Source organism: Thermobia domestica, chromosome 2 (genome assembly GCF_964235325.1).
Source record: "Thermobia domestica chromosome 2, izTheDome1.hap1.1, whole genome shotgun sequence".
Taxonomy (NCBI): domain Eukaryota; kingdom Metazoa; phylum Arthropoda; class Insecta; order Zygentoma; family Lepismatidae; genus Thermobia; species Thermobia domestica.
Genome location: NC_137455.1, coordinates 151,677,227 through 151,703,873, shown reverse-complemented (window position 1 = coordinate 151,703,873; position 26,647 = coordinate 151,677,227). Strand labels below are relative to the sequence as shown.

General features: G+C 36.0%; 1 protein-coding gene across 1 annotated transcript in view; it reads right to left on the bottom strand.

Moving 5' to 3' along the window:
- The window catches only part of cert (ceramide transfer protein), a 210,991-nt gene that overhangs the window by 172,684 nt on the left and 11,660 nt on the right, over positions 1-26,647 (bottom strand). Inside the window, exons 2-4 of the mRNA XM_081747262.1 lie at positions 8,827-8,943; positions 5,456-5,567; positions 4,761-4,901 (exon numbers count right to left, since the gene is read on the bottom strand). Coding sequence (XP_081603388.1) covers positions 4,761-4,901; positions 5,456-5,567; positions 8,827-8,943 — 370 coding nt within the window. The remainder of the gene's footprint in view (positions 1-4,760; positions 4,902-5,455; positions 5,568-8,826; positions 8,944-26,647) is intronic.

The window sequence follows — 26,647 nt, the reverse complement described above, 5'->3', positions numbered from 1 at the left end:
TATTCTTGTTTTCTGATGCATTGCAATCATTCGTATTAATAACTATTTCCATATCATTACTATCCGCCATGTTAACTAATGCTTATATTGTGTTACAAGATATTATGAAATGTTTCCACGAAAGAAATTACAATTAAATTATGAATATTTAATTTCGAATAATTAATTATTTTTCACCACTTTTTAACACCACAATTGCACTAATAAATTAATTAAGATAAAAAAAATAAATAAATAAATTGGTAAGATCTCACCAGGTACTGTTCCTAGGAGATTGAAGAGTTTATTTCTTCTTTTTAAATTGTAGAACACTGATTAACTGTTTTATTAACACTAAAGACAGTTTAGTGCACTAAATTATGATCACTAAAAGATTACAGAAGGTAATTGCGATTTATACACATATCACTTAATCCATTTTTCCTGTTATTCTAACACTTCTTCACTTCACTTCCATGAATGTTTTTTTTTCAAGAATTTTTCTTTGATTGCAACTGCATAACAATAATAACGAACTATAACAAATCATAAAAGAAACATTCATAAACTTATAAAAAAACGAAAGTTGCTTTTGTAGTATAATCTCTTTGAGTAATGAATGGGGAATGTAGCTGAATATAATACGAATAACATACGGGAGTGAAACGTGATAACCCACAAATATGTATTCGTATTCATCACGATTTTACGAACACTTACACTTTTACGAACTTTTTTTTTTTTTTTTTTTTTTTTTTTTTTTTTTTTTTTTTTTTTTTTTTTTTAGTTGGTTTAAACCAGCCAACCCTGATTAAAACAAAAAAGAAACCTTGAACTTGCTGAGAAAATTTTAAAAGTCTACAAATATATAACAAAGCATTGGCTTTGAATAGTGTGTTGAAATTATGCTCCCAGTGCGCACATGAAGTGCCTCAGAGGCCTGCTATTGTCCTTAGAAAATTGCTAATATTCTGATCAACAATGTCAATATTTAACATTTCATAACTATCAATATACTTGCGAGAACAATTCTGTCATACCATCCCACACGAAAAGCATTTTTTAAAGAACAGCCTATCATTCATTTTTGACAGAATTTTTTTCATGAATGAGTGATGTCAGGATAATACACAGGTTTGTTCTATATAGAGTGGACATTCACCTACTAAAAAACTATAGCCGTTCATTCCAGTGATGGAATTCATTTCTGGGGTTTTGTCCTTTTTTTTTTTTTATTACGACCACTGTGCGGCGGTACTCTTGTTTTATCAGATGGTCAAACAGAAGCAACTTAAGCTTGCAAGGTAAAGATTCGTTATTGCGTTATACTCTCCCTAATTAATAGTTTCTGAAGAGGCAAGTATGACAAAGTTAGTATTTCTAATGACTTCCTTCAACACTCGGAAAACAAACTGCTGAGCATGAATAATACATGCAGTAAAAAATATAGGAAATCTAGAAAGTAAACAATGTAGTACTTTCAAATATGTTCAAATAAATTAGTAGTCTGTTCATAGTTTTTCTTCGTCCAGAAATCTATGGGTACAGTTAATGACGTCGTAACTGCGGTCATTTACATTTTTGTATGAGTTATGAGGATCATTTGATGAAGACATGGCAAGGATATCTACATGTGGGTTTTACTTATTTTTTATTAATGTTATTTACTTATGACTATACTAGACTTACACTATACTGGGTTATTACGAGACATTCTCTCACGAACTTTATGTAACAATGAAATTACTATTATTGAAAGTTATACGTACCCCTTCAACGTCAAAATACACATATATACACACACACACACACACCACTGTTACTATCTTTTATACATTATATTAAGATCTGTTGTGTGGACCTACAGCTGAAGATGAAATTCGAACCTCGAAACTGCGTTCAAATTTCAATTCTCTCCATTGAAAATCGAAGCCAGGCCCCCTTGCTACAGATCCGCGCACTAATCACTACACCAGCAAGAAGAACTATTCTAACTACAGCATTGATAAAATTGTTCTTTAATTTTATGACATTTTATTTTTACTAATTACCAGCCTTATGGAAACCTTATTACGTGAACTGAAATGAAAATGAAATGAAATTTCTGAGTTTTACGTCTCACGGTTATGCCAATTAGGCTAAAGGAGACAGTGATGATGAGAGAGGAATGAAATGGTGGAATGAAGAAAGTGGGAGGAAACGGGAGAACCCCGAGAAAACCCATACACACGGTGTTTGTCCACCACAAAGTTCACTTGGCGGGAGCAGGGTTTGAACCCGGGACCCCAAGCACCAGAGGTGAACGCTCTACCGCTGAGCCACCGCGGCCCCTTACGTGAACTGAGTTCACTTAAATAGTAGCAGTGGTTGAGTGGCTGATAATGACCTTTTGTGTCGTGCCAGTAATGGAAAAATGAAATGAAATCTTTAAGTTTTACGTCCCACGTTTATGCCGGTTAGGCTAAAGGAGACGGTGATGATGAGTAATGAATGAAATGGTGGAATGAAGAAAGTGGGTGGAAACGGGAGAACCCCGAGAAAACCCACGCACACGGTGTTTGTCCACCACAAAGTTCACTTGGCGGGGGCTGGGTTCGAACCCGGGACCCCAAGCACCAGAGGTGAACGCTCTACCACTGAGCCGCCCCAGTGCCAGTAATGGGATTATCGGATGAACAAAAGTTAGTTTACTATAACGATAAGAAGTTGTGTAGCATTTATGTTACGAAGTTTCCAGCCATTAAGATATGGAATCCTATAAAGGAAAAAAATGGTTGAAAATTTTGTAATATAATGATGTGGATGTGACTGTACGAATGGTTATAATACGTAAGAAGTTAATAGTCCTAATAAATTAAACCGCTGTTTGACTATCTGCAGTTGTCACTAAGGTAACTTCATAATTACCACTATTGCTATTCTAACTTGCTGGTCTTCGTTTTTAAAATTATTACAAACCCTAACTCAGCGTTTCCCAACCGGTGTGCCGCGAATGTACCGCTGGTGTGCCGCGAGGAAATCGAAACAAAATTATTAATTCTATAGCAACCAAATTGCAAGACATAGGAAAAAATGTATATTTTTGTATTTCACATTACTATGAATTTCTACCATGGAAAAAAATACTGTAATTGTAATATATTATTCTACATCTATTACTGTGTAGCAGACAGTATTTCGGGTCGTACACATTTTCACGGTTAGTTGCTATGTCACGCTTCAATTGAGTCATACTAATACCGAGAAATGGAAGCACTTCTACGGTACGCGTCAAGTGAACGCTCGTAGAACACTCATTCGCACGTGAATGACAGAACAACACTTTGTTCAACAGCTGTGTTTTGACTTCGACGCATCGCAAGCTGTGTGATTGCAATGATATGCACCGGTTTTGGTTAAAACATCAAAGTTAAAAAGTACAAGACATTTGTTTGTTCGTTCGTTATTTAGTGATCTTCGTTCTTAGTGAAAGGTTGGATACAGTTTTCGAAAAAGAAAGCGTATTTTTAAAAATCTGAGTCCTATATTTCATTGCAATTGTTTTCTATTTTAAAATTACAATAATAAAAAAAGCATAATGAATTAGCATAGGAGAAAACCAGTGATCGAGCTTTCATCTCTGTGAGAAGATGAACAGTAATCACAGAAAAAATACCATGGTATTTTATATTTGCAAATAATAATAATAATAATAATAATAATAATAATAATAATAATAATAATAATAATATCTATGAGTGTACCGCGAGAATTCAAGTTACACCCGTAGTGTGCCGCAAGTTGAAAAAGGTTGGGAAACGCTGCCCTAACTATTCATAATAATCGATTAATTTTCCCATGTTCATAATTTTGTCCATTAAATGTTATATTAACTGTTCAAAACAATTCTAATTGCATCGAATTAAAAAACTGCCAATTTTAATTTTAATCAATAATTTTTCTAATTAATTTCTACCATTACTTTTTTCCTACAGTAATTTTTCATTAATTTTCCCAACCATACATGGTTTAAGAAATGAGACAGGGGACGGGGGCACGGGGGCTCAGTAGGAGAGCGATGGTCCTTGATTCGCCAAGCCATGCGAGTTGTGGGGAACAACATCGTCTCCATGAGTTTTCTCGGAGTTCTATCGTTTCCTCCTATATTACCATTCCACCAATTATTTTATAATCATTCACTTTTATTAATTCGTCCCTTTTGCCTAAAAAGCATAACCGTAGGTCGTAAAATCAGAAAGAAAAGAGAACAGTAACAATCAGTGCGGTGGCCCGGACTTATTATCCATCCGCCCACGTAAACTCTTATTACGTTTTCACTATTTTCTGGTAATTAACTAATTTTCCTATCTGCTTCAGGATTTTTGTTCCAACCAAACGTAACTGTTTTCGCGACAATTTTCATAATTACTGAGTGTGAGTTTCAATAAAGTTTGTGATCGCGAAATTGGGCAAAGTTCATGTAAAACCAATAATACCGTAGTTTGGCGGTGAACATTTTCGATTCTTTCCTCTTCAAACAATACTGAATTCGTGAACACTTCCGCGAAGAACATGTGTTCTTTTTCACTCCGTACTGAAAATCAGTCAATCTGAAGTACCTCTGGTAATTATGGATTATTAATAATTATTATTTCTAAGTCCCCAAACTATCGTGGCATAAACAACATGCTTAATATTAGCGTCTTAGCAACATTATTATTTTATCTTTTACACTAAATATTACAATGAAAGTAAACCTATGATACTCTAACCATGATAAATATGAAAAATCAATCACCTACCTTGACCTTGTCGTTCTTTCCCCGGGTCATTCATGGATGCTGCTATTTCTGCACATGAATCGAAATAGCTTTGAAGCGTTTCAATTTGGTGGCATAAAATGTCACGGAACGTCTCCATTTCAGCCAATTTCTCCTTTAAGCCTACAAAAGTAAATATTTACAATGTAATATCTTCATCACATGATCTGAATAAAACGTTTAAGTTCAAAATATCACATACACAAATAATTCATTCTGAATTACAAGTTTAAGTCTTCAATGTATAACATACTTGTATTTGCTTCTGCATGAAAGCTATTTTACTCATTTAATAAAGTAATACAATTACTTGGTTATTTTCAAAATCGCTCTTTTCTCTCCTCGTATTGATTTTGCTCCAATAATGCACCTTGTTACATCTCTATAATGCATAATTATACAGGGTGACCCAAAAGTAGGTATACACCCCTGCCTTGATCAAATGTTACATTCTAGCTTATACGTTTATTTGCTTCGGCTGTTCCCAGCTTAAGATACAAGTAAAAACACATTAAGAACAAATAATAAAGAAACTAAGTCTACCTGATGAATAACAACAAGAAATTATATAAAATGCAATGAGCTGATCCGTACGGTCCACCCTGTACAGTATAAATAGTACTGTTTTATCAGAAAGAAGGATACTCTGAGTATGTACTACATAGCTAATTAATTACCTCTTCCCTTTTTGAAACTCGATGAAGAGGCTGCAGACAAAGTTGCCGACGTCAAAGAAATGGCACTGCCATGGCGTTTAAGGCTATTTTCACTGCCATAGCCCGATTCAGCCTAAAAAAAATCAGAACAAACCATTAAAAATGGAAAAATGAATGTGTTCAAAAGTACGAACGGATAGAAAAAGAAAGCATTTATGTTGGTCAAGTAAGCATACGTTATTCCACAACAAACCTAGAACCAAGAAGTAGCGATAGGCAACAAACACTTCGTTTTACTTGTGAATTTTAAAAGCAATATGCAGTCATTTCTCCATACTTACTTACTTGCGTATCGCTGACCCGTATTCCATATCTATGAGTCCACATTCAAAAAGCGAGTAAAGTGTTGCCACAAAAAACAGATCAAGAACACTGGTAAATAACTGAACTTCAATAATAATAAGTCCTATGCTTAATATTTCAAAATATGCTAATAGCTGACTAGAACATCAATATATATAACTATTTAATGATTCAAATAATATATAAGTAACAGTAATAGCAGTAATAGTATGTGTATAAAGAATAACACATAGCAATTATACCACAAATAACAGAAGTAGTGCAACACTGATTCTAACCGATAATTACTTCTGAATACATGCAAATAATGAGACATCATCCTCTCTAATTAAGAGGGAAGAAGAATGAGTACAGCTGATATGGTTAAGAGCTCGATTTAACATGGGCCATAAACTCTTCTCATTTTATACAGTATATCGGGTCTATGAAGTTCTTCATAGAAATTGCAATAACATAAATTACAACATTAACAGAAGCAGAAAGGAATGTGAAAATCCAACTATTAACAAATAAATGACAGATTTGTCCATATACTTGCATCGCTTTGAGTTAGGTACGAAAAAAGAAGCCATATCAAGGTAGTTATTAATTTCTGTCAAATGACTGTTTCTTCTAAAATGACACCTTTTCTATTTCTAATTAAATACTATATCAGTGTAAGCCAAGACTGATTGATACTCCGTCCCCAGAGAAAGGGAGGAAACTGTAGGATATGGGCTGGCACCAAACACAAATGGTGACTTAACAGTACCACTGGATTCTGGGTGAGATATGGGAATATCTCGACGTGTGGGTGGTACCTCTACATGCGAAGGCGGTTGCCAGTTGAACGATAGAGGTAGGCAGGGCCGGGACTGTAGCTCCCTCAGGTACTGCTGGGGTTCCGGATTGGGTTGGACTGTGCCCGGTTGTGGTCATACTGTGGGATTCGGTAGCATATGGGAGCTAATCTCAGGTATCTGAGCAATGGCGAGCATGTGCGGGAGGTGAGCTTGCCTCGAAACGCTCGGGGATCATGCCTGCAGTGCATTGCAGGACCTGACTCGCTAGCAGGTCCGCCTCTCCCAGTAAGTAACTGTAGGCAGGACTTCGGTCCTGCCGCTCAGTGGACGTATTCCATTCCCTCAGAGAATAGGGCTCACAAGCTAAAGCGTCAAGATCGAGGAACAGATCTAAATAGTACACTACGTGCACAAGGACTGAAAGCAGAACTGGGGACAACGTCAGGATGCCTTGTTCGGCAGAACCTGTCCATTAAATAGGCCGAACAGCTACGGGCACTTCCTCCATGCGTGCATTAAATCGTGGAAGTAGATCACTAGATCCTAATGTAACTAGCCTATGATTCTATCTAAAGCAAGATGCAGGATTTCTGCCAAATTAGGATACGAATCTCAGCAAGAAGACAGGACCTAAAAACGAAAGTACGTTTTGCAAACCACTGATGGATAACGGTAACACTAAATTTCCTCTACTGGCTACACTGTCCCTACACAAGAATAAAGCAGTAGACATTCGTTGTACGGTTTGTATTCGAGAACTGGTAACAGCCGGTGACATAAAACGAGGATGACAGTATTCTACAAAGGATAGCTAAAGGAATTACTTTTTGTCTATTCCAAGCCATGCGAGTTCGAGGTGGACAACATCGTGTCCGTAGTTTTCTTGTGGCTTCTCCTACATTCTCAATCTACCAATTCTTTCACATTCACTTTCATAATTATCCTTCTCTTTTAGCTTAAAGGAGGTAATAGTAGTTTCCTTGTTCATTCTAGCTTTGGAAATATGTGTAACTTAAAATAAAATTAACTAAAACAAACGACTTATTATTATTAATTTTTGATACAATTTTGGCAATATATCACTGAAAATTACCATGTATCAGATAGTATGTCGGATTAAGGCAATGGTTTGCCGGAACTGAAAGATATAGCCTATGATGTACATTTCTTTCCCACACAACGCTTCCGTAAGAAGAACTCACTTCTTCTTGTTATAATGTCAAAGAATGAAAAAAAAAAGTACACGGACTCTCAAGCGTTCTCCTAACCTCAAATTTTGGCAACAATCGACGAGCTTCAAGATTACAGTAAGGTAAAGAGTGGTTTTATAGTTCAGGACAGTTCGAAAGGAACCTTGTTCATTATTTATTGACTCTGCCATAGATGAAGATGCTCACAAAAACGTATCTTCTCGTGTCAAATCTGGACGGTGTTGAAGAACATACAAACATATCAATACTCAGTTTCCATAAGTACTGATAAAACTACACATTTCTTTATTATCTCTTATATACATTATGTGGATGATTCATATGGCTTTTTATGGTTACTTTTTACCATCCATATTTTGAGACTCACTGCAGTTTCACGTAAATACAATGCATTCTAATTTGACAACAACTGATATCTGTATATTGGGAAACTTTTATTCTGTAATTCAATAAGTTCTATGAGATGTCCCTTGTGACATTTTATCTCCAAGAATTTTTCTGTTATTCGTACTGTAAATGTTTGAAATTAATCAGATTCACTCCTTTCTATAGGTATTAACGCCCTACGTCCTCACAATACTTACCGTACCTCACAATACCAACTTGCGATACCTTTCTTGTGCATTATACCCTAATTATGATATTCCATGTCCAAATTTAAACTCAAGCAACCTGACTACTCGTAAAACATTCTTGCCCAACCTATTGCACAGATCGTTGTAGCACATTCTATGATATCACCAGTTATAATTCTGATGTAATGACAGCCGACTGCAATGGCCTTAAACTGGTATTACTGAGGGTTTCATCACTCCAACACAATCGAAGTCAAAGCGAGTTGAACAGTCGACACTGTATATTTCGAGCAAACTGTTAAATAATCATAGATAACTAAGGTACTGTTGCATTATAAATTCAAAAATACCACCTTTCGGTAACAATACCGCTGCCCCCACCCACCCGCCCCCCAAAAAAGAAACTTCGATATGTAAAAACATTGGAATGTATAAGGAAGATTAATTTAAATGTTTCTTACCTTATATGTTTCCAAAACGTCAACCCATCTTTGTTTCTCCTCGGGCGTCTCTGCCCTCAGGTACCATACACAATCATTCACCGAAACATCGAAACGACACTCATCAAATTCATGAGGCTGTTGAGACAAGACAAAAACAAGAAACAATTAATTTGCCTTCCGTTTCAAATTATATCTGAACAAGAACTATCCAATAATAATAATAATAATAATAATAATAATAATAATAATAATAATAATAATAATAATAATAATAATAATAATAATAATAATAATAATAATAATAATAATAGTAGTAGTAGTAGTGGTAGTAGTAGTAGTAGTAGTAGTAGTAGTAGTAGTAGTAGTACTAGTAGTGGTGGTGGTGGTGGTGGTTGTTTCAGGAGAGGCACTAAATGATTTAGCAGAAGTACAATATAATATCTTTTGAGTAAAAGTTATTGTAAGTAATAATCCTGTGTTCAAGTCTCAATAGATTCTAAGATATAAGGATTTTCATTCTAGAGCATAAAATGCGATGTAGGATCATTCCACGTCAAATTAACGAAAATAAATGCACTTTTCAGATTCATGTCAATTCAAAAAACTTTTACAGGTTTAGCTCTACCCATGAAGATCTTTTTAGCCACTCAGTTTTTGTGCAGGACCCCATAAAAGAATTGAGAAATTGCAAAAGGAAAAATTCGAGTAATTACAAAAAATCATTTTCCTCAACGCCTATAAAAGAGTTTCAATCTGGTTTCATTTTAAAGCTCTTGATATTGACTTTCATAGGATATATTATTTGGTAAAGTTCCGTGAAATTAATATTAAAAAGTCACCAAAAAATTGACCTTGTATATATCTGGAAGTGTATCGCTTTGGTGTCGTTCGTGAACCTCTGTCCTGGCAGGAACTTTTTCAATGGACCAAAAGATGGTAAACTCTGGGGGCAATATCAGGACTGTCAAAAAATGCTTCATAATCTATTACTCTACGAATGAAGTTTGGTGACTGTTTTCTTCGTCACGTGCGGTTTTGCATTGTCATGTACGAGAACCACATCATCAACATCTCAAATACCAGGACGCTTTTTCCTAATGGTCGCTCGCAGATGGGCAAGTGTGCAATAGTGGCGTTTTGCGTTAATGGTTTCATCTCTTGGCAACAAATCAAGTAGGAATTGTCCCCGACTGTTCTAAAACACTGTTAACATCAGTTTACCGGTCGATGGCATTGTTCGGAATTTTTTCGTTACTGGCGCGCCGAATTGTTTCCAGCCATGCTTTGCTGTTCTGACTCGGGAGTGTAATGCAGTATTCACGTTTCGTCCCCAATAATAATGAAGTCCAGGAAACTGTTGCTCTCTCCGACGTACCACTGCAAATTATTCAGTGAAATGATTGTTCGCTTTCTCTTGTTGATATCATTAAGAAGCTTACGAACCCACCGACAAGACATCTTGCGATATTCCAACGAATTGGGAAATATCATAAACACTACCACAGGAAACATTAAGCTACATGACAATGCCTTCAGATGGGAAATATTATGCTCCTTGACAATGCCCTTTAGATAAACACGTTGATTTGCTTTCACCATTTCTTCAACACACGTAGTGTTGTCCAGTGTTAGCGAAGAACGAGGTCGGGCCGATCACTAAACACCCTGGAAATTTTCTCGTCCATTTTCGACCTTCTTGCACATTACTGTACATTTCCCAATGCTAAACACTTGTCCCCGTTTCCCTGTGGATATCTGCGGCTTTGCGTCCTTTGCACCATGCTCGTGTCCGTGGAGTGTGCGTGGACGTCCGAAGCACTCCAGCTATCTTTGGCAACTGATAACAGTGCCATGCGGTAGAAGAAATAGGGAGTTACACTGGGTCCGCTCAAGAAAAGCCTATCGCATCTCTCATATATCTCACTATTGTATTAAAATATATCACACTCGTTATAAAAAAAAAAAAACTATTTTCCCTCGTACCACAGGTGATAAGAGATTAGGATGCAAATATTGTCGACACTCCCTAAAAGCTGGATTTCGAAAGACATTCAAAATGAAATTGGAGTATCAGACTATGCTGCAACGAAAGCAGAAAGCCAGGTTTTTATCATGTCCCAAATCCTAAACCTGGTAAAACAGGATTTTGAAACAGCAAAAAATAAAGCATCTGTGAGTGAGGAAATAAATTCAACGATGCCTGAAAAAAAAAAAAAAAAAAAAAAAAAAAAAAAAATTAAGATGAATGGAAGACGAAAGCATGTTCAGAAAAAATAATTCTGTGTAATCTCTGTGAAGCTCATGTAATATTTAAAGAGAGATATCCACTGCTTACAATAGGATTTTCACAAATTTTCCAAAACATTGTGTTTTGCTCAAAGGCAGTACGTTATTTCTATTTAGTCAAACCTATTAAAGAATTCACATGTATACTTTCTGAAAACCTCTGAAACTTCTTCAACACTCATTTCTTGATAGTGACCCATCAGCAGATGCCTCTGAAAGAAGGTGAGTATTTCGTAATCTACGATTTCACTGAGAACTGTTCATTCATTCGCCACGACGCAGCCCAAGGTTTCCACTGGAACAATGTACAGGCAATAGTTCACCCTCCATAATTTATTTCCATGATCCAACAACAAATACATTGATGTATACATCTCCTGTTATAATTTCTGACTGCCACGCACATGGTATAATAGCGGTGCATCTTTTCCAGAAATACTGACTTCATGCAATCTCATTTTACCACAAAAACAAACCTGACCTATTACTGTTGTGGTGGTGCTACCTCTTAGTATGAAAACAAGCTTAATTTTCCCAATCTCTGTTACCATCAATCAGACTTTGAGATCAAAGAAAAGTGTTATTTTCATGCAGTCTCTTTTTACCACAAAAATACGTCTGGTCAATTACTATAGTGATAGTTGTCTCTCAGTATAAAAACAGGCTCAATTTTCTCAATCTCTGTTACCATGAATCAGGCTTTAGGATCAACGTACAGCGGCAATTTTTCGCCACATCACATGCATGTGGTAGTGTAGCTGGGACTGTTAAAATACCTGCATCTAGAGTCAATTTCAAATGACCTACAATGACAAGATCATGACTCCACGACACTTGTGTGACTAGGTAAATGGGTCAATTGACATTGAGTCAATGCATTTCCTGTACAATACAGTCTACATATGTAAAAGAAATAGTCCTGTGTGGGTGAGTGACTGATAAACGCCCAGACCAAACCGCTTACGCTAGAAACTTGAAATTTTGACAGTGTATAGGATTTGTGACAGTGTATCACTAAAGTTCTTATGGAAATTCGACGAAGAAGAGGGAGGAAAGGACAGCAATGTCCATATCTCCGAACCTTTGAAGGGTAGAGACATGAAAGGTAAAAATATGCCACATTGACTTGATCCCTAGTCTTCCGTTGCAAGCGCTGCTATCGGCTGAAGGAATTCCACTCGCTTTCTCTCGCTTAGCAACAGCTGAACCCTTATTGGCTCAACGCGTGGGTGTGTGAGGGTGTGAGCTTTAGTTCGCATTTTTGCCACGGCTCAAGACATTTTGGCAGCACAATAGAAGGGTATATGGACTTCTCATTTAAAATAACTAGACACGTGTTCCATCGTTTCTTCCGATACTTCCCCCTAGAAAGGAAGAAAGGAAATGGATAGGGTTACCATTATTATAACAGGATGCCTGTATCAAGAAATCCTTTAAGGTTAAAGACATGAAATTTGGTGTTTGGACTTTTCATTTAAAATAATTAAAGACGTGTTTCAGCGTTACTTGATATTTTCCTTATAAGGAACGAAAAAAAGATGGGAGATGCAATTGTGATAATCAGGGTGGCGACAAAAGTTACCAGAAAAAATTCCTAGATTCCTCCATTTTCCAGAACATTTTTTGAAATCTTCCTTGATATGTAATTAGCCATAAGACTTTCCCATGTTGATGGTAAAAAAGATCAAAGAAACACATCAATGATACATAAGCAACATATTTTTCTCTAATCAACTTGAAAAATTAATATAAAAACATAAAGGACTAAAACGTATTTTATTATGAAATTTAAAAAAAAATACTTACAATAATTCCTGCTTAAGCAAGAAATAAAACATCTTTCCTTAAAAAGTTGGATCTGAACTTTAGTCACATGGTGAAAGTTTCGACACATATGAAAGGAAAGTCACCATGAGACACTCACAGACAAATGGCGGATGTGTGTACGGTACTGCCTGTAAAGCTGGTTGCGATATATTAACAACATATCTTTAGAAAAAAAAAATAAGAATATTATTTAATTCATTTCACTTCTCCAAATGCTTTAATTCCTCAATAGTGTGCATCTTCTGTTATTTTAGACTCCTCAGCTTTAAGCTAGTTGTCAGAATCATCTTTATTTTCCTGTCTTCAGGTTCTTTTCCTCTTCTTCTCGTTCTTGATTTGTTGCTTCTGCAAAACGAGTAGGATCATTTCGTGCATAATGAATCCTGGATTTTTTACGGATATTTTCTCAAGGCTCTAGAAGAAGCTACTGAATCGTACATTAGTCCTAATGCCACTAAAGTTTTTTTTTTTTTTTTTTTCAAATCTGCTACATACTGTATAGATCCTCTGTCTGGATTTGAATTTCGTTAGAGAAAATCAAGACTATTTTAACATCTTTACATCATTTTTATTCGAAGAACTAAATTCTTTAGCCAAAGGCAGGGCTGGATTAACTCATCTGGAGGCCCGGGGCTAGAAAAAATATATGGCCCCTGCTGACTTAGCCTAATACATTTCTGTGAAAATACAGTAGGAAAATTAAGGAGATATGTTTCATATTTTTGGTCATATTTTATTTTATGATGATGATTGTATCTTCATGATTCTTTTTAGATAGACAGTTGAGATTTTGATCCGAGTGGAGGCCCGGGTCTAGTCCCCATAAGCTCCCCCCTTCCCTTAATCCGGCCCTGACCAAAGGTCATCCAAATGCTGGCTGTTTTAGAATACAGATTCATAATTATTTTAAAATTTAGATTCGAACAAAACTCTTTGAACTGCCTTACATCTCTATTTGCTCTATTGTCATCTAACAAATTATTTTCAACTAGTTCAGAAAAAAAAAAAACTGCAGAAATAATAAGATTCAAACACAAAATGGTCTCAGACTTTTAAAAACAAATTTCTGTAGACACTTTCTGCAATTTCGGAGAAAATAGAAAATGTCCAAATCCGTTATTGGTTGACATTTCGTAGAGGCAGCACTGTTGCAAAACCAATGTCAACGTTTTTCACAGGAAGAGGATTTTCTTCATTTTATCGCGTCCGTAAAAGTTTGAGAGGAGAATAAGTTTGAAATTCAGTTAAGCAAAAGTTCTACTTTTGAACCAAGTTTTTTAAAAAATATAAGTTTAGGAATAAACATGCCTTCTTCTAATATACCTGATACGATCTGATAGCTCGAAACTTTCTTATCCTTGCTGACACCTTGAATATACAACAGGATATACGAATAAATGTCAATGGTTCGCTGAGCGACACTATTATTTTCGAGCCAACACAGAACAAAGCTTCACTGGAAAATTTTCTGAGACTCTATAGGAGTTTATTCGGCACAGCGAGCTGGATCGTCCTCTAGTAAGTTATGCAGAGCTCCTAGAAATTCAACGATTCATCAGTTTGTTACTTCAGCTGAAATCATAAATGCTCCAAGCAAAGCAACCCATGGCTTTCTGTAACAAGTATTACAGGATCATTTGCCGACGTCTTGATATCCGACTTTGAAGATATGTAGAAATGTAAAGTTTACATTAGAGCCATTCAATGAAATTTAAACCATCTTTTTTAAGTTCAAGAGTGAAAGTGTCTACAGCTTCAAAGCGAGTAAAAGGTCAGAAGCTGTAGAATTCCTTAGAAACGCCGATGTCAAATAACGCGTGGATACTTGCACTTTTACTGTACTTCAGAATCGCACATCTATGTCTTCTTCAACAACTGAATTAGTTCACTTTGGTGATAATTATGGTGATAATCTATAAACTAAAGAGTATACAATTTTGTTACGTTGAAGCTGCATTTTCCCAGTGATACTTTCGCATCTCTACTAGCACTATGAATTAATGTATGGCATTACACTTTGAATACGCCATAATAATTCTGCTCTTATAATGCTGTCTTTTACTAAGCATTCCTGTAAACTACTTTGTGTCATCCACGAACTCGTACACACTTGCAACATAGAATCCATGCAACATCACGAGAAACCTTTTAAGTTCTGTACAAACGAGGTACAAGCAGGATGATACTTTAAGTCAGAAAGTAAAGCCTTGTTTCCTTGATTCACAAATGCATATTGTTTCTAATATTGAAATGGATGTGGCCATCTGCATGTGCTTCTTACCTTTCATTTGACTTGCTATCGTTTCCCGTCCTATGTTACTCAGCGAAAAGACGCTTCGGCAAATGTTGCAGTGAGCTAAAAATTGTCACTTGGTACTTCCCAAATCCAGGATAAATAATTATCTACAACCAGGAAGCATCTAACGTGGTCCTGTAATGCTTAGAAGCTTACATGCTTGTTAGTACAGGAACACTGGATACAACTAACACCGAACACTACAACACATCTTCACTTTCGATCCTGTCTTTCCAACCTGAACAACCACGCTAAACCTGCAGAAAGCTATTATCATGTACTCCGACCCTCCGCTTCTCGACCGCCTTTCTATACAACAATACCGTCTTTCTATCGTAAATAAAAGTCTGCTGTTGACAACTGCATTGAATATTTTTCTTCTGCCACGTACCTCACCTCGATCCATTGTACAAATCAACTTATATTTGTTATTTCTTTTCTTTTTGAAATACAGCCAGTTTATGTGTTTAAACATTGTTAGTTCTTAAGACAGGAAATGAAAATGATGAACTAAAACATGTAAACAATGAAATATGATCGCGCCTAACACACGATAATAAAGGGTATACACTCATTCTCAGATAGCTATTTATTTACTTGGAATTTCTCATAATAAAGCCTATTACTTTGTATTAACTATTAGGTTCGCACATTTGGGAATTCACAAAATTCTATTTTCCAGCAATGAATACTATTGCGGAAGTAAACTAAATTCCCATGCCAGAAAGAAAGTAGACAATAGCTTATCCCTGAGGAAAAATAAAATCGCATCTCCGAACATTAGGGTAGAAGGGGGAAATTGGGAGGTATGTTTTTTCTTAACCTTTTTCTCCCCACAGGTTATAGGTTGTTTTTCAAAATTTTAAGAACTGATTGTATGTTGCAGGTTCTTCTGCATCTACTGTGGTAGTGGTAAGCTTTCTGCATCTTTATTTTTGATGCTGCAACATTTTTATTGCTGTTGGTCTGATTTCCACCCAATTCCCCCTTGGGGGTAACTGGGTGCAAAATCAAAAATGAAATGAAATCTTTGAGTTTTACGTCCTACGAGTATGCCGGTTAGGTTAAAGGAGATGGTGGTGATGAGTAATGAATGAAATGGTGGATGAAGAAAGTGGAAGGAAACGGGAGAACCCCCGAGAAAACCCACGCACACTGTGTTTGTCCACCACAAAGTTCACTTGGCGGGGGCTGGGATCGAACCCGGAACCCCAAGCACCAGAGGTGAACGATCTACCTTGAGCCACCGCAGCCCCAGGGGTGCAAAATGATTCAATCCACTGCTGGTGCACATAAACCTGTGGGAGTGATTGGGTGTAAATGAAGAAAACTCATGCTTTCATTTCCACTTTAAAACTAATAGTTTTATGTGACCTAGAAAAAAATTACACCTTCGTAATTTCGTTTCCGCAAAATAAGGAATAACTTATTTCTAAATCTCAAAGATATTTGAATGCCTTTTCAAGCCTTCCGGTTATTGTTTATAGCATAGTATATTATCCTGTGAACTTAATCCAAAATGTATCACAAAAAAAAAAAAAAAAAAATCCAAAATGTATCACATACGAAAAAAAATATAAGCGGTCCAAACTTTGGTCGAAAACCTAAAAATAAATAAATAAATAAATAAAAACAAGAGAACAGGCCCCATTATCCAAGCAAACATAGGAGAAGGTAATAAGACTAACGCTAAATAACTATAAACTATTACAACAGAACATGTGTTGGAACTCCAAATTGATAAACAGGTCCTATTCAGGGCCAGCGCGAGGGGAGGTCGAGCCGTGCCACCGCCCAGGGCAGCAAAATTTAAAAAAGAAAAGATAAAATTGTGTTCACCTGAGATTGTAATTGAACTTACTTCACTCACATTCAGGAAAATACTCAGGAAATTCAGAGCATTCCCCCTCATTTTCAATTGTCAAACTACTACCCACAGGTATCTCGTTCAATATTTCCCTTGTAGCGACGCAGATAAGATTTTCAGCTAGGGTGGATTGTGGATAAGATTATCAAAGTGTCTTTTATATATATATATATATATATATATATATATATATTATTCAACAATGTTCTAACGCTTCACTCTAAGTATGCAAAAGGTACACTCCCACTTGAGACAGGCCATTCTAGCCTACAGCATCTAGAGACATTTTGGTTCTAGCAGCGAGTTTTTAACCACTTTACAAATTGTTCATTCCGAATATTAGAACCACCCTAATCAAAAAAGGTCCTCCAAGGCAATTAACCAAGTTTGACAACTGTCCCAGAGATAATTTCAACCGTCGGTTCGCAGATAACTGTCACAAGTGGATAGTTTATTCAGAAAGTAAGAATGCTATTTTCGGTTTTTGTTGCAAATTATTTTCCACAAGTAAAATATCTTTCATAGTTGATGACTATAACAATTGGCACCACATTTCTGAAGTTTTGGCTAGTCATAATAGGTTTCCTATTCAGTTTGAAGCGCAAAGAAGGTGGATGGAGCTTTCGATAAGACTGAAGAGTATTCTTACAATTGATGCAGAACACCAGAAAATGTTAAATATCGAAGCACAACATTGAAAGAACGTAACAGAACGACTAGTTGCAATAATAGTTTTTAGATGAGCAATGTCTACCATTACGCGGAACATCATATAAACTTAACACAAGTAATAATGGTAATTTTCCGAAACTGGTAGAACTCTTTGCAAAGTTTGACAACGTCATGGCTGAACACATTAAAAGAACCATGGAAGGACAAAATAAATACCACTATTACTTAGGAAAAGATGTCCAAAACGAAATTATTCAAATTCTTAGTGAACAAATTAAAAGTAAAATCCTGTCTTTGTTGAGAGATACAAAATATTATAGTATGATACTAGACTGCATACCAGATATTTCTGACAGAGCAAATGACAATAATCGTTACTTTTATACAAATTACACACAGTAATGGAGAATGCCTTGTAAAAATTTGTTAACATTTTCTTGGTTTCGTACCGGTAACGACATCACTGGTCTAGGACTGACAGAAGTAATAATCAACACTTTGACTACCAACGGGATATATGTGTCCCATGCGAATAATTCAAACATCGCGGGGAATTTGTTTTTAGAAAATTCTAAAAAATACATGTTGTTCTCCCATCGGGTCTGATGTGACCGGGAGACTGTTTAGTTTCCAAAACTGTGTACAGATGTCAGGAATATCTTACACTAAAGGAGTAGTACATATAAAAGAATGTTCACTTAAAAAAAAAAAAAAAAAAAAAAAAAAAGTAGTCAAAGGGTTAAACAGCTAAACGAAATTAACATTCCTATCGAAGACATGAGAGGCCAAGGATAAGACAATGATTCGAACATCAAAGGCATTCAGATATTCAGAAGAGAATTTTAGAAAAAATTCCCGAACCTTCTATGTTCCTTGCAGTAGTCATTCACTAAACATTGTCGTTAACGATGCAGCCACAGCATCTCTGTGCGCCGTTTCTTTTTTTTTTTTCTTTGTATAGTTAATGACTTTTTCTACGTCAGTTCAACGTTGGGCTATACTAAACGAACGTATTAGCAGTTTCACTTTAAAACCATTATGCACCACCAGGTGGGAGAGCAGAATTGGTGCTCTGACTCCACTTAGATATCAAATAGGGAAGGTTTATGATGCCTTACTTCAAATAAGTAACGACAATAGAAAAGATAAAATTGTCGCCAAAGATGCTCTATGTATAGCAAACCAGCCGCGTGACTTTCCTTTCCTTTGCTCACTCCAATATCAGTGTTGAACTTAGGGTTTTGTTAAGCTTACCGGTAACAGTGGCAAGTGGAGAAAGAAGTTTTTCGAACCTTAAGCTTATTAAAAACTATCTACATTCTTTCATGTCTGAAACATACTTGAATAGTCCAGCGATATCAGCAGAACACGAATTGGCGAAACATTGGACTATGCGACTGTGATAAAGGAATTTGCTCATATCAAAGCAAGAAAAGTTTCTTTCAATTAACATATGTTAAATTTATGTATCTCTATTGCATTTTAGTACATTATAAGCCTTAGGCTAATCACTTAGTTCTGCCTTAATATCTGATTCACTATATTTTCTTCATACTCCAATAAATAAATAAAAATATTTAAAAAAAAAATTAAAAGTTAAAATTCTTAGTCGTGACTAAAACGTAAGGAGCCGTTTAAACATTACGTAAGCATTTGAGAGAGGCAGTTATTTTATTTTATTTTTAATTTTAGTTTTCCATTTTATACATGCTTTTAAATGGGGCATCTTACTTTTTTATGACACTTGAACGTCTTTTGTCGAAAGACGGTTTGTAGATTAAAGGGGCGGCATGTGAAAGTACCACCCAGGGCGGTAAAACTTCTGGCGTCGGCCCTGGTCCTATTTACAGCATCAGCACTATTGGCATACGAAACGGCCACTGGAGGCCTAAGTTTGGAGTAACTTATTTCTAAATCTCGAAGATATTTGAATACCTTTTCAAGCCTTCCAGTTGTTGTTTATATCATAGTATATTGTCCTGTGAACTTAATCCACAATGTATTACATACGAAAAAAACTATAAGCTGTGAAAACTTTGGCCGAAAACGTAAAAATAAATAAATAATTAGATAAAAACAAGAGAACAAACAAACATAGGAGAAGGTATAAGACTAACGCTAAATAACTATAAACTATTACATCAGAACATGTGTTGGAACTTTAGATTGATAAACAGGTCCTATTTACAGCACCAACGCTATTGGCGTACGCAACAGCCACTGGAGGCCTAAGTTGAATAAACTAGCTTAATAAGCACAATGCAATAAGAAACAAAAGTGTACACCACAAAAGACAAAGATAGCACAGCATTTAAATTAATTCTAAGCAAAAAAATGTTCACTTAAGGCAATCCACTAATTTACCCCCATATCATGTGCCCAATTACCCCCTAGGGCTTTTTAACGAAATTTTAACTGCCTCACAGTGAGGATTGAAGATCGCTGCTCTTCATGACACCATCCTTATGATGTTTTTAAGCAGCAGTAAAAAATCAGGATCAAAACAATAACATTATTATTATTATTATTATTATTATTATTATTATTATTATTATTATTACACCCTCTCAAAATTCATCTAAGCTTTTTTTCTGATCAACATATAACCACCCAAAATTTGAGTATAATTACATTGTATAAAATATACTGAAATGCAAAATATAAAATTTTACAAAGTTTTCCGCCCAATTACACCCTTCTATCCTATTTAAACGGGTGAAAAAATCAATCATTGCACACTCGTTGTTTCACGATTCCCCAAGGTGTCTTATGATTATTGATATACGAAAACTAACTGCCTAACATTTATACTTCACATTAAAGCATTAGCTTAACGTCTCACAAACGAGACTGTAATTACGGAGTTGATCTAAGAACGAAAGGAAATTTAATCGAAGGAGAAACGAAACAACTCCAAGAAAACCCACCCATCGTATTTATTTACCACAAAACCTATATCGCGCACCCATGGTTTGAACGTAGGAAGTTTGGTCCCCGAAATGAATGTTCTACTGACTACGTTACCGAAATTTGTTTAAGTTAGTATCAACATGCGTTTTAAACCCGCAATCTGAAATATGATCGATCGCTTGAATCAGTTTCCTTCATTCAATGTAACGTGGGACAATGAACCATTAATAAAAAGGGACCTATTTGCTTCTCTAGTTCCAAAACCTACGGATTTTGGCAAAAGACAGCAAGAGCAACATGATGGACAGCACATTTAAGATTTTTTTCCTATAGCGACAGTATGAAGATAACAACAAAACAAGAACTGCACATCATGAAACTTCGTCACTTCCACAGTGTACTGGAAACAAATTCATATTATTTTATGATAATTTGAATCGCAAATTAAATCTTGTCTTTGCCACGTATTTTTGAAGAGGTATGCTAACAAAAGTGTCCCCATGAGGGCACACCCTCCAACCCTCAGAACAGTTTCTGTGCACGAATTTCGAAAGCTACATTTCCTGTTAGAGAACATTTTTTACCACGAAATAATTTGTTTTATATTAATTGTTTTACGATTTGTTTTATCTGTCTGAAAAAAAATGTTTTATAAAATTTTGAACACTTTGTATTGGCGTTGAAAAAACACGCAAACACGTGGCTCAAAGAATGACTAAAGAGAAAGATATTGAAAGTTTAATTGAACTAATGTACCATAAATATTATTCGAAAATTCCAGCATCATTTTTAATATCAGAATAATTTTAAAATAAGAATAAACATATATTTTTTAAAAAACTTACGAGACAATTCATCATATGTAAGTCATTATAAATGTATAATTATTGATGAAAATGATTAATTATGTACCTACAAATATATAATAAATATTGCATTATAAGCACAAAATAGAAAGTAGACATCCCATATCTAATAACCAAGAGTCCCATGAAATTAGTCCGGCTATTCAGTGGGTATTGACCCAATGCATATGCTGATGTGCAACTTTATCAGCTATTTATCGTAAACTTGTAAGCACTTCGGAAATAAACATCTTTCAAAATTAAATACATTTCAATGAAAAAACAGAAGCTCAAGTACAAGTAAACGTATTCCAAACTAAATTCATTTGTGTGATAAGCTATCTTCACTTAATACAGAACAGGAAACTGTGAGAAAATCGAAACACGTAGGAACGAAAAAGAAAAAAAGGTTGGAATTATCTGTGCATCGTAAATGAACTTCCCATTGGATCGTTGATCCAAATACATTTTGTGGATGATTTACCACTATGATATTCTACTGCACAAGCGAAGCAAAACACAATGTGCACAGCTACGGAACGTACATTTAGTACACATCATAAAAAACACAGTTAAGTTTCTAAGTTTGAAGATGCCAGTTAACCATATATAAGACCGCCATATCTTGAAATCTCTTAAGATTAGAAACACGATAGGGATACGGAACTTGATATATTAACTCCTTATTTAAAACATGTGGGCATACCTCAGAGCGTTTCCAGAAATTCCGATTTAAACAAGAGAAGAGACGGGGGTGAGATTTTTTTTTTTTTTTTTTTTTTTTAATATATAAAAGTGATTTTATGTTTGTCGGTCTGATCATCACGGGAAAATGGTGTACCATTTGAAATAAATTAGCACTTGGGCCAATGAATTTCTATCATTTCACTTCGAGGGGAAACGCGTATTCTATGGGGAAGAGGGTTTTAAATTTTTCACGAAGAATAATGCAATAAATGTATTCTTGTCTTGCCAAGAACGGAAGCAAAGATCAAAGGTGTCCAAACTCAAGAGGTCGGCGCTCACGAGTTTGGAAGTCACGCTCATTCGACCTCAACCTCACGAAGTGAGCGTGAGGTCATGCTGGTGATGTGAACGTGAGGTCGAGTGAGCATGAGGTCAGGTTGGTGGTGTGAGCGTGAGGTCAGACTGATGGTGTGAGCGTGAGGTAGAAATAAGTTGATTTTGAGTTTAACGTCCCGTTCAGCAGCAAGGCTATATGAGACGTGGACCTACTGATTAACGTGGAATCCGAACCACATGAGCTCCTACCGGGGAGGTCGAAATGAGTTTGTGAGCGTGAGGTTGAGTGAGATTGCATCAAAGTAGACACCTGGTTCTTCCAATATCAGGGAGAAGTATATTGTAATTCGAAAACACTGTAGACTTTTTGTTCTCTACACAAAAGCTTCTCGATCTGAAGATAACACCTGCTGTGAAACGACCATAGGTAAGCAGGGAGTATCTTTGGTCTGCTATTTTATTATTATTATTATTATTTTTATTGGCCAACTTGGGATAGAAGTTTTAGTTTCTTTGTCATCAGGTATTTCTTAGAAGCAAGTAGAAAATAATCATGGAATGTCTTGATGTTTTGTCAGGCACACTGGTGCCGCACAGTGGAGTATTTGGCCTCGAAATCCGATCAAGGATACTCACCATTTACTATCATAGAACAACCGATTAAATTAAACTGTTTTGTATTTACCTACATTTTTAAAGATACATTACCGCCAAAACTGGTCTGAATATTTTCCTTTGTTCTTTAACTATAGTTTTCTCTTGTGATTTCGCTTGCCATTGTTTAATGGGGATTTTGTAGGCTAAGTCAGCGTTTTATTTACGAATTTTCTAGAGGGGAGGAGAATCTTGAATCTTGGGCTAGCAGTTAACCACATAAGAATTGTAGCCCTCCCCCGCCCAAGGCCGAGGGGAGCTCATCACTCCAACTACTTGGGCGCAATCTCACCGCGAATATACTATTCGCCCCCAAAACAGAGTGCTTAAATTCTTAGCGAGATTCCCCTCCTGAATGAAAAATGAAATGAAATCTTTAAGTTTAACGTCCCACGGTTATGCCGGTTAGGCTAAAGGAGACGGTGATAATGAGAAATGAGTGAAATGGTGGAATGAAGAAAGTGGGAGGAAACGGGAGAACCCCGAGAAAACCCACGAGCACGGTGTTTGTCCACCACAAAGTCCACACGGCGCGAGCTGGTATCGAACCAGAGACCCCAAGCACCGGAGGTGAACGCTCTACCACTGAGCCACCGCCCCCCCCCCTCCTGAATGAGTTTCCACACTGGTTTGTATGTCGAATACATTGCAGGCTACATCACTTAGTGGCCCTTGTCCATTCTTTCTAAACAGGATCAGTCTATACAGTATTTTCTTCCACCTTCAGTCATAATTTTTATCCTTTCAAGCTACAGAGAATACATTCATTCGCCTTCGCAGTTGCCGTTCTTAAAAGGAAAATTATAGCATAACTAAAAGTGAGATTCTGTCATTTTGAAAGAAAATATGACCTCCCCCCCCAAAAAAAAAAAATAAGTCTAATGGGTGCAACCAACGAACTAAAACCAGCCTGTTGGCCTTCCTGCCTGCTCCAAATAGAAAATAGAATTTACATATTTTCTGGGAGAGAGACTATTACATCTTGGTAAGTATATAGAATTTCATATACACTGACTATTTACTTGGAAATAAAATTCATATAGTTAGCATGTAATTGTTTTTGTATAAATATAATTATGCAGAACAGCCGTAAATGTTTTGTACTACTAGGGTAAATGTGCCAGTCCTCGACCACTTAACTAATTTTCCTAGGCTATAATCCTTAATCGTTGTTCAGAGAGCGGAACAACTTAGGAGTATGCAACTAGCTCACATGTGTCCCTAAAGCTATATTTTATCCAAAACGGAGATAACTTACATCATTTATGTAATATTAGTCGGACAAACACCGATGATTGATTTATTTTTAGTGTTCGACCCAGGGCCGGATTTAATGTCCCCCCCCCCCCGTCGATGTAAAAAATTTAACAATACAAAATAATCATATATATAGAAAAAACTTATTTTATAAATATCTTCGTTTTTGTACAAATTCTAATGCATTTTCACTTTGTATCCTGTAAAGAAAGATTTGAATTGTTACAAATTCATTTTTTTAAAGTAAATTTACAGAGAATGATTAATTTTTAATTTGAGTTTTACAATATGAGTTAGTTCAATAATACAAGAAATTCGTTTCGAATTTTCGACTGTACGTAATAGTTTTAATACTGAAACTACTGAATCTCTAAAATGACCAGAATAACTGTTTGGACTGTTGAAATTTATCTAGATAGAGATTGGTAAGGTGGCAAATGTCGAGGGTCACATGCGAAAGAGAATTTAGGGAAGAGGGCGAAGCGCATCATACGGACCGGCCTCTATGCAAATGTCTACTGCAAGTATAAGGTTAAAATTTCATTAACTTCGACCAATGATTCAAGTCATAGATTTGCAAAATCAATTTATTGGAGAGCTTAATTTTTACTTTTATTATTATTATTATTATTATTATTATTATTATTATTATTATTATTATTATTATTGGACTTTGACTTTTTGGGGGGCCGCGGTGGCTCAGTGGTAGAGCGTTCATCTCTGGTGCGTAGGGTCCCGGGTTCGATCCCAACCCCCGCTAAGTGGACTTTGTGGTGGACAAACACCGTGTGCGTGGGTTTTCTCAGGGTTCTCCCGTTTCCTACCTCTTCCTTCATTCCACTATTTCATCCATTATTTCATCATCACCGTCTCTTTTGGCCTAACCGGCGTAAGCGTGGGACGTTAAACTCAAAGATTTCATTTAGAATGGAAGGTTACGAGAGATGACAACTATTCTTAGATGCCAAACCAGATTCCAAAACCTACTTCTCGATAGTTTTTACCTTTTTTGCAATATGTCTTGAATCTGCAAGTTGTAATGTACTTCTATCATTCTCGATTTCGGTGGATAGATAAGGATGGTAACTAAAGGTATTCTTGGGATGTTTCATTAATTGCACAAAAAAAAAAAAACGCTTATCTCTATTACAGTTTCTACTTTATAGTGATCAACGTTAGAACTGGACGTGGTTGATTTCTGCCATTTTCAGTTTGCATAGAACTTTTCTTAGAAAATTAGATCGATTCTTAAATAAATAAATAAATAAATAAAATAAGCATCTTTTTATATATAGTTTTTGATCTATGTAGATCAATACTGAGACTGGAAGTTGTAGTAAATTTGTATCATTTCCGATTTTAGTACATTGTTAAATATGGAGATGAAAGGTCTTCTTGGGACGCTGGATCAATTGCAAGAAACCATGTCTCGCTATATGTTACTGCCTTTGCTCTATAGTAATCAATGTTAAACCGAAAATGGCTAATTTCTACCTCTACCCATGGGTAAATCATCTTCATTAACGAACTTTTCGAAATAATTATTTTAGCTATTGAACCCAGGAGACGGAATTCAATAATTCACTTGTATTTAATAGTTCGCGTTTGAAGCAAAAGTCGTACGGGCGTACGAACTAATATTACAATATTATAGATCCCACTTGGATGATCCTGATAAATCGACGTGCGTTTGTCATATTTGGTTGTATTAGGTAGTCATCCTGTGGAAAAGAGAATGTTGAAGTATTGAAAGTCTAGGTCGTGTTATATGAAAAGTTTGCGGTATGTTGAGAAAGTGGTATCGGTATACCTTGATATTGAAAACAAGAAAACATCGAAAACTATCCAAATACTGAAAACTATTGAAAAATCGACATAAAAAAATTCCGACATTTCAAACTGTCGATCGATACATCGAAATATTGCAAGTCTTACCCACAACCCTGTGCACCAAAGGTGCGCGTGCTAGCTAATAAGCTAGCGGGAAAAGCTGTGCCCAAACTCACGAAATTGGCGCTCACGAGTTCGGTACTCACGCTCACTCGACCTCAACCTCACGAAGTGAGCGTGAAGTTAGAATGATGTGAGCGTGAGGTCAGACCGGTGAGATGAGTGTGAGGTCACACTGGTGGTGTGAGCGTGAGGTTGAGTGAGGTTAGGTCAAAGTGGTCACCTCTGGCAAAGATTGAAATATAAGTGAAA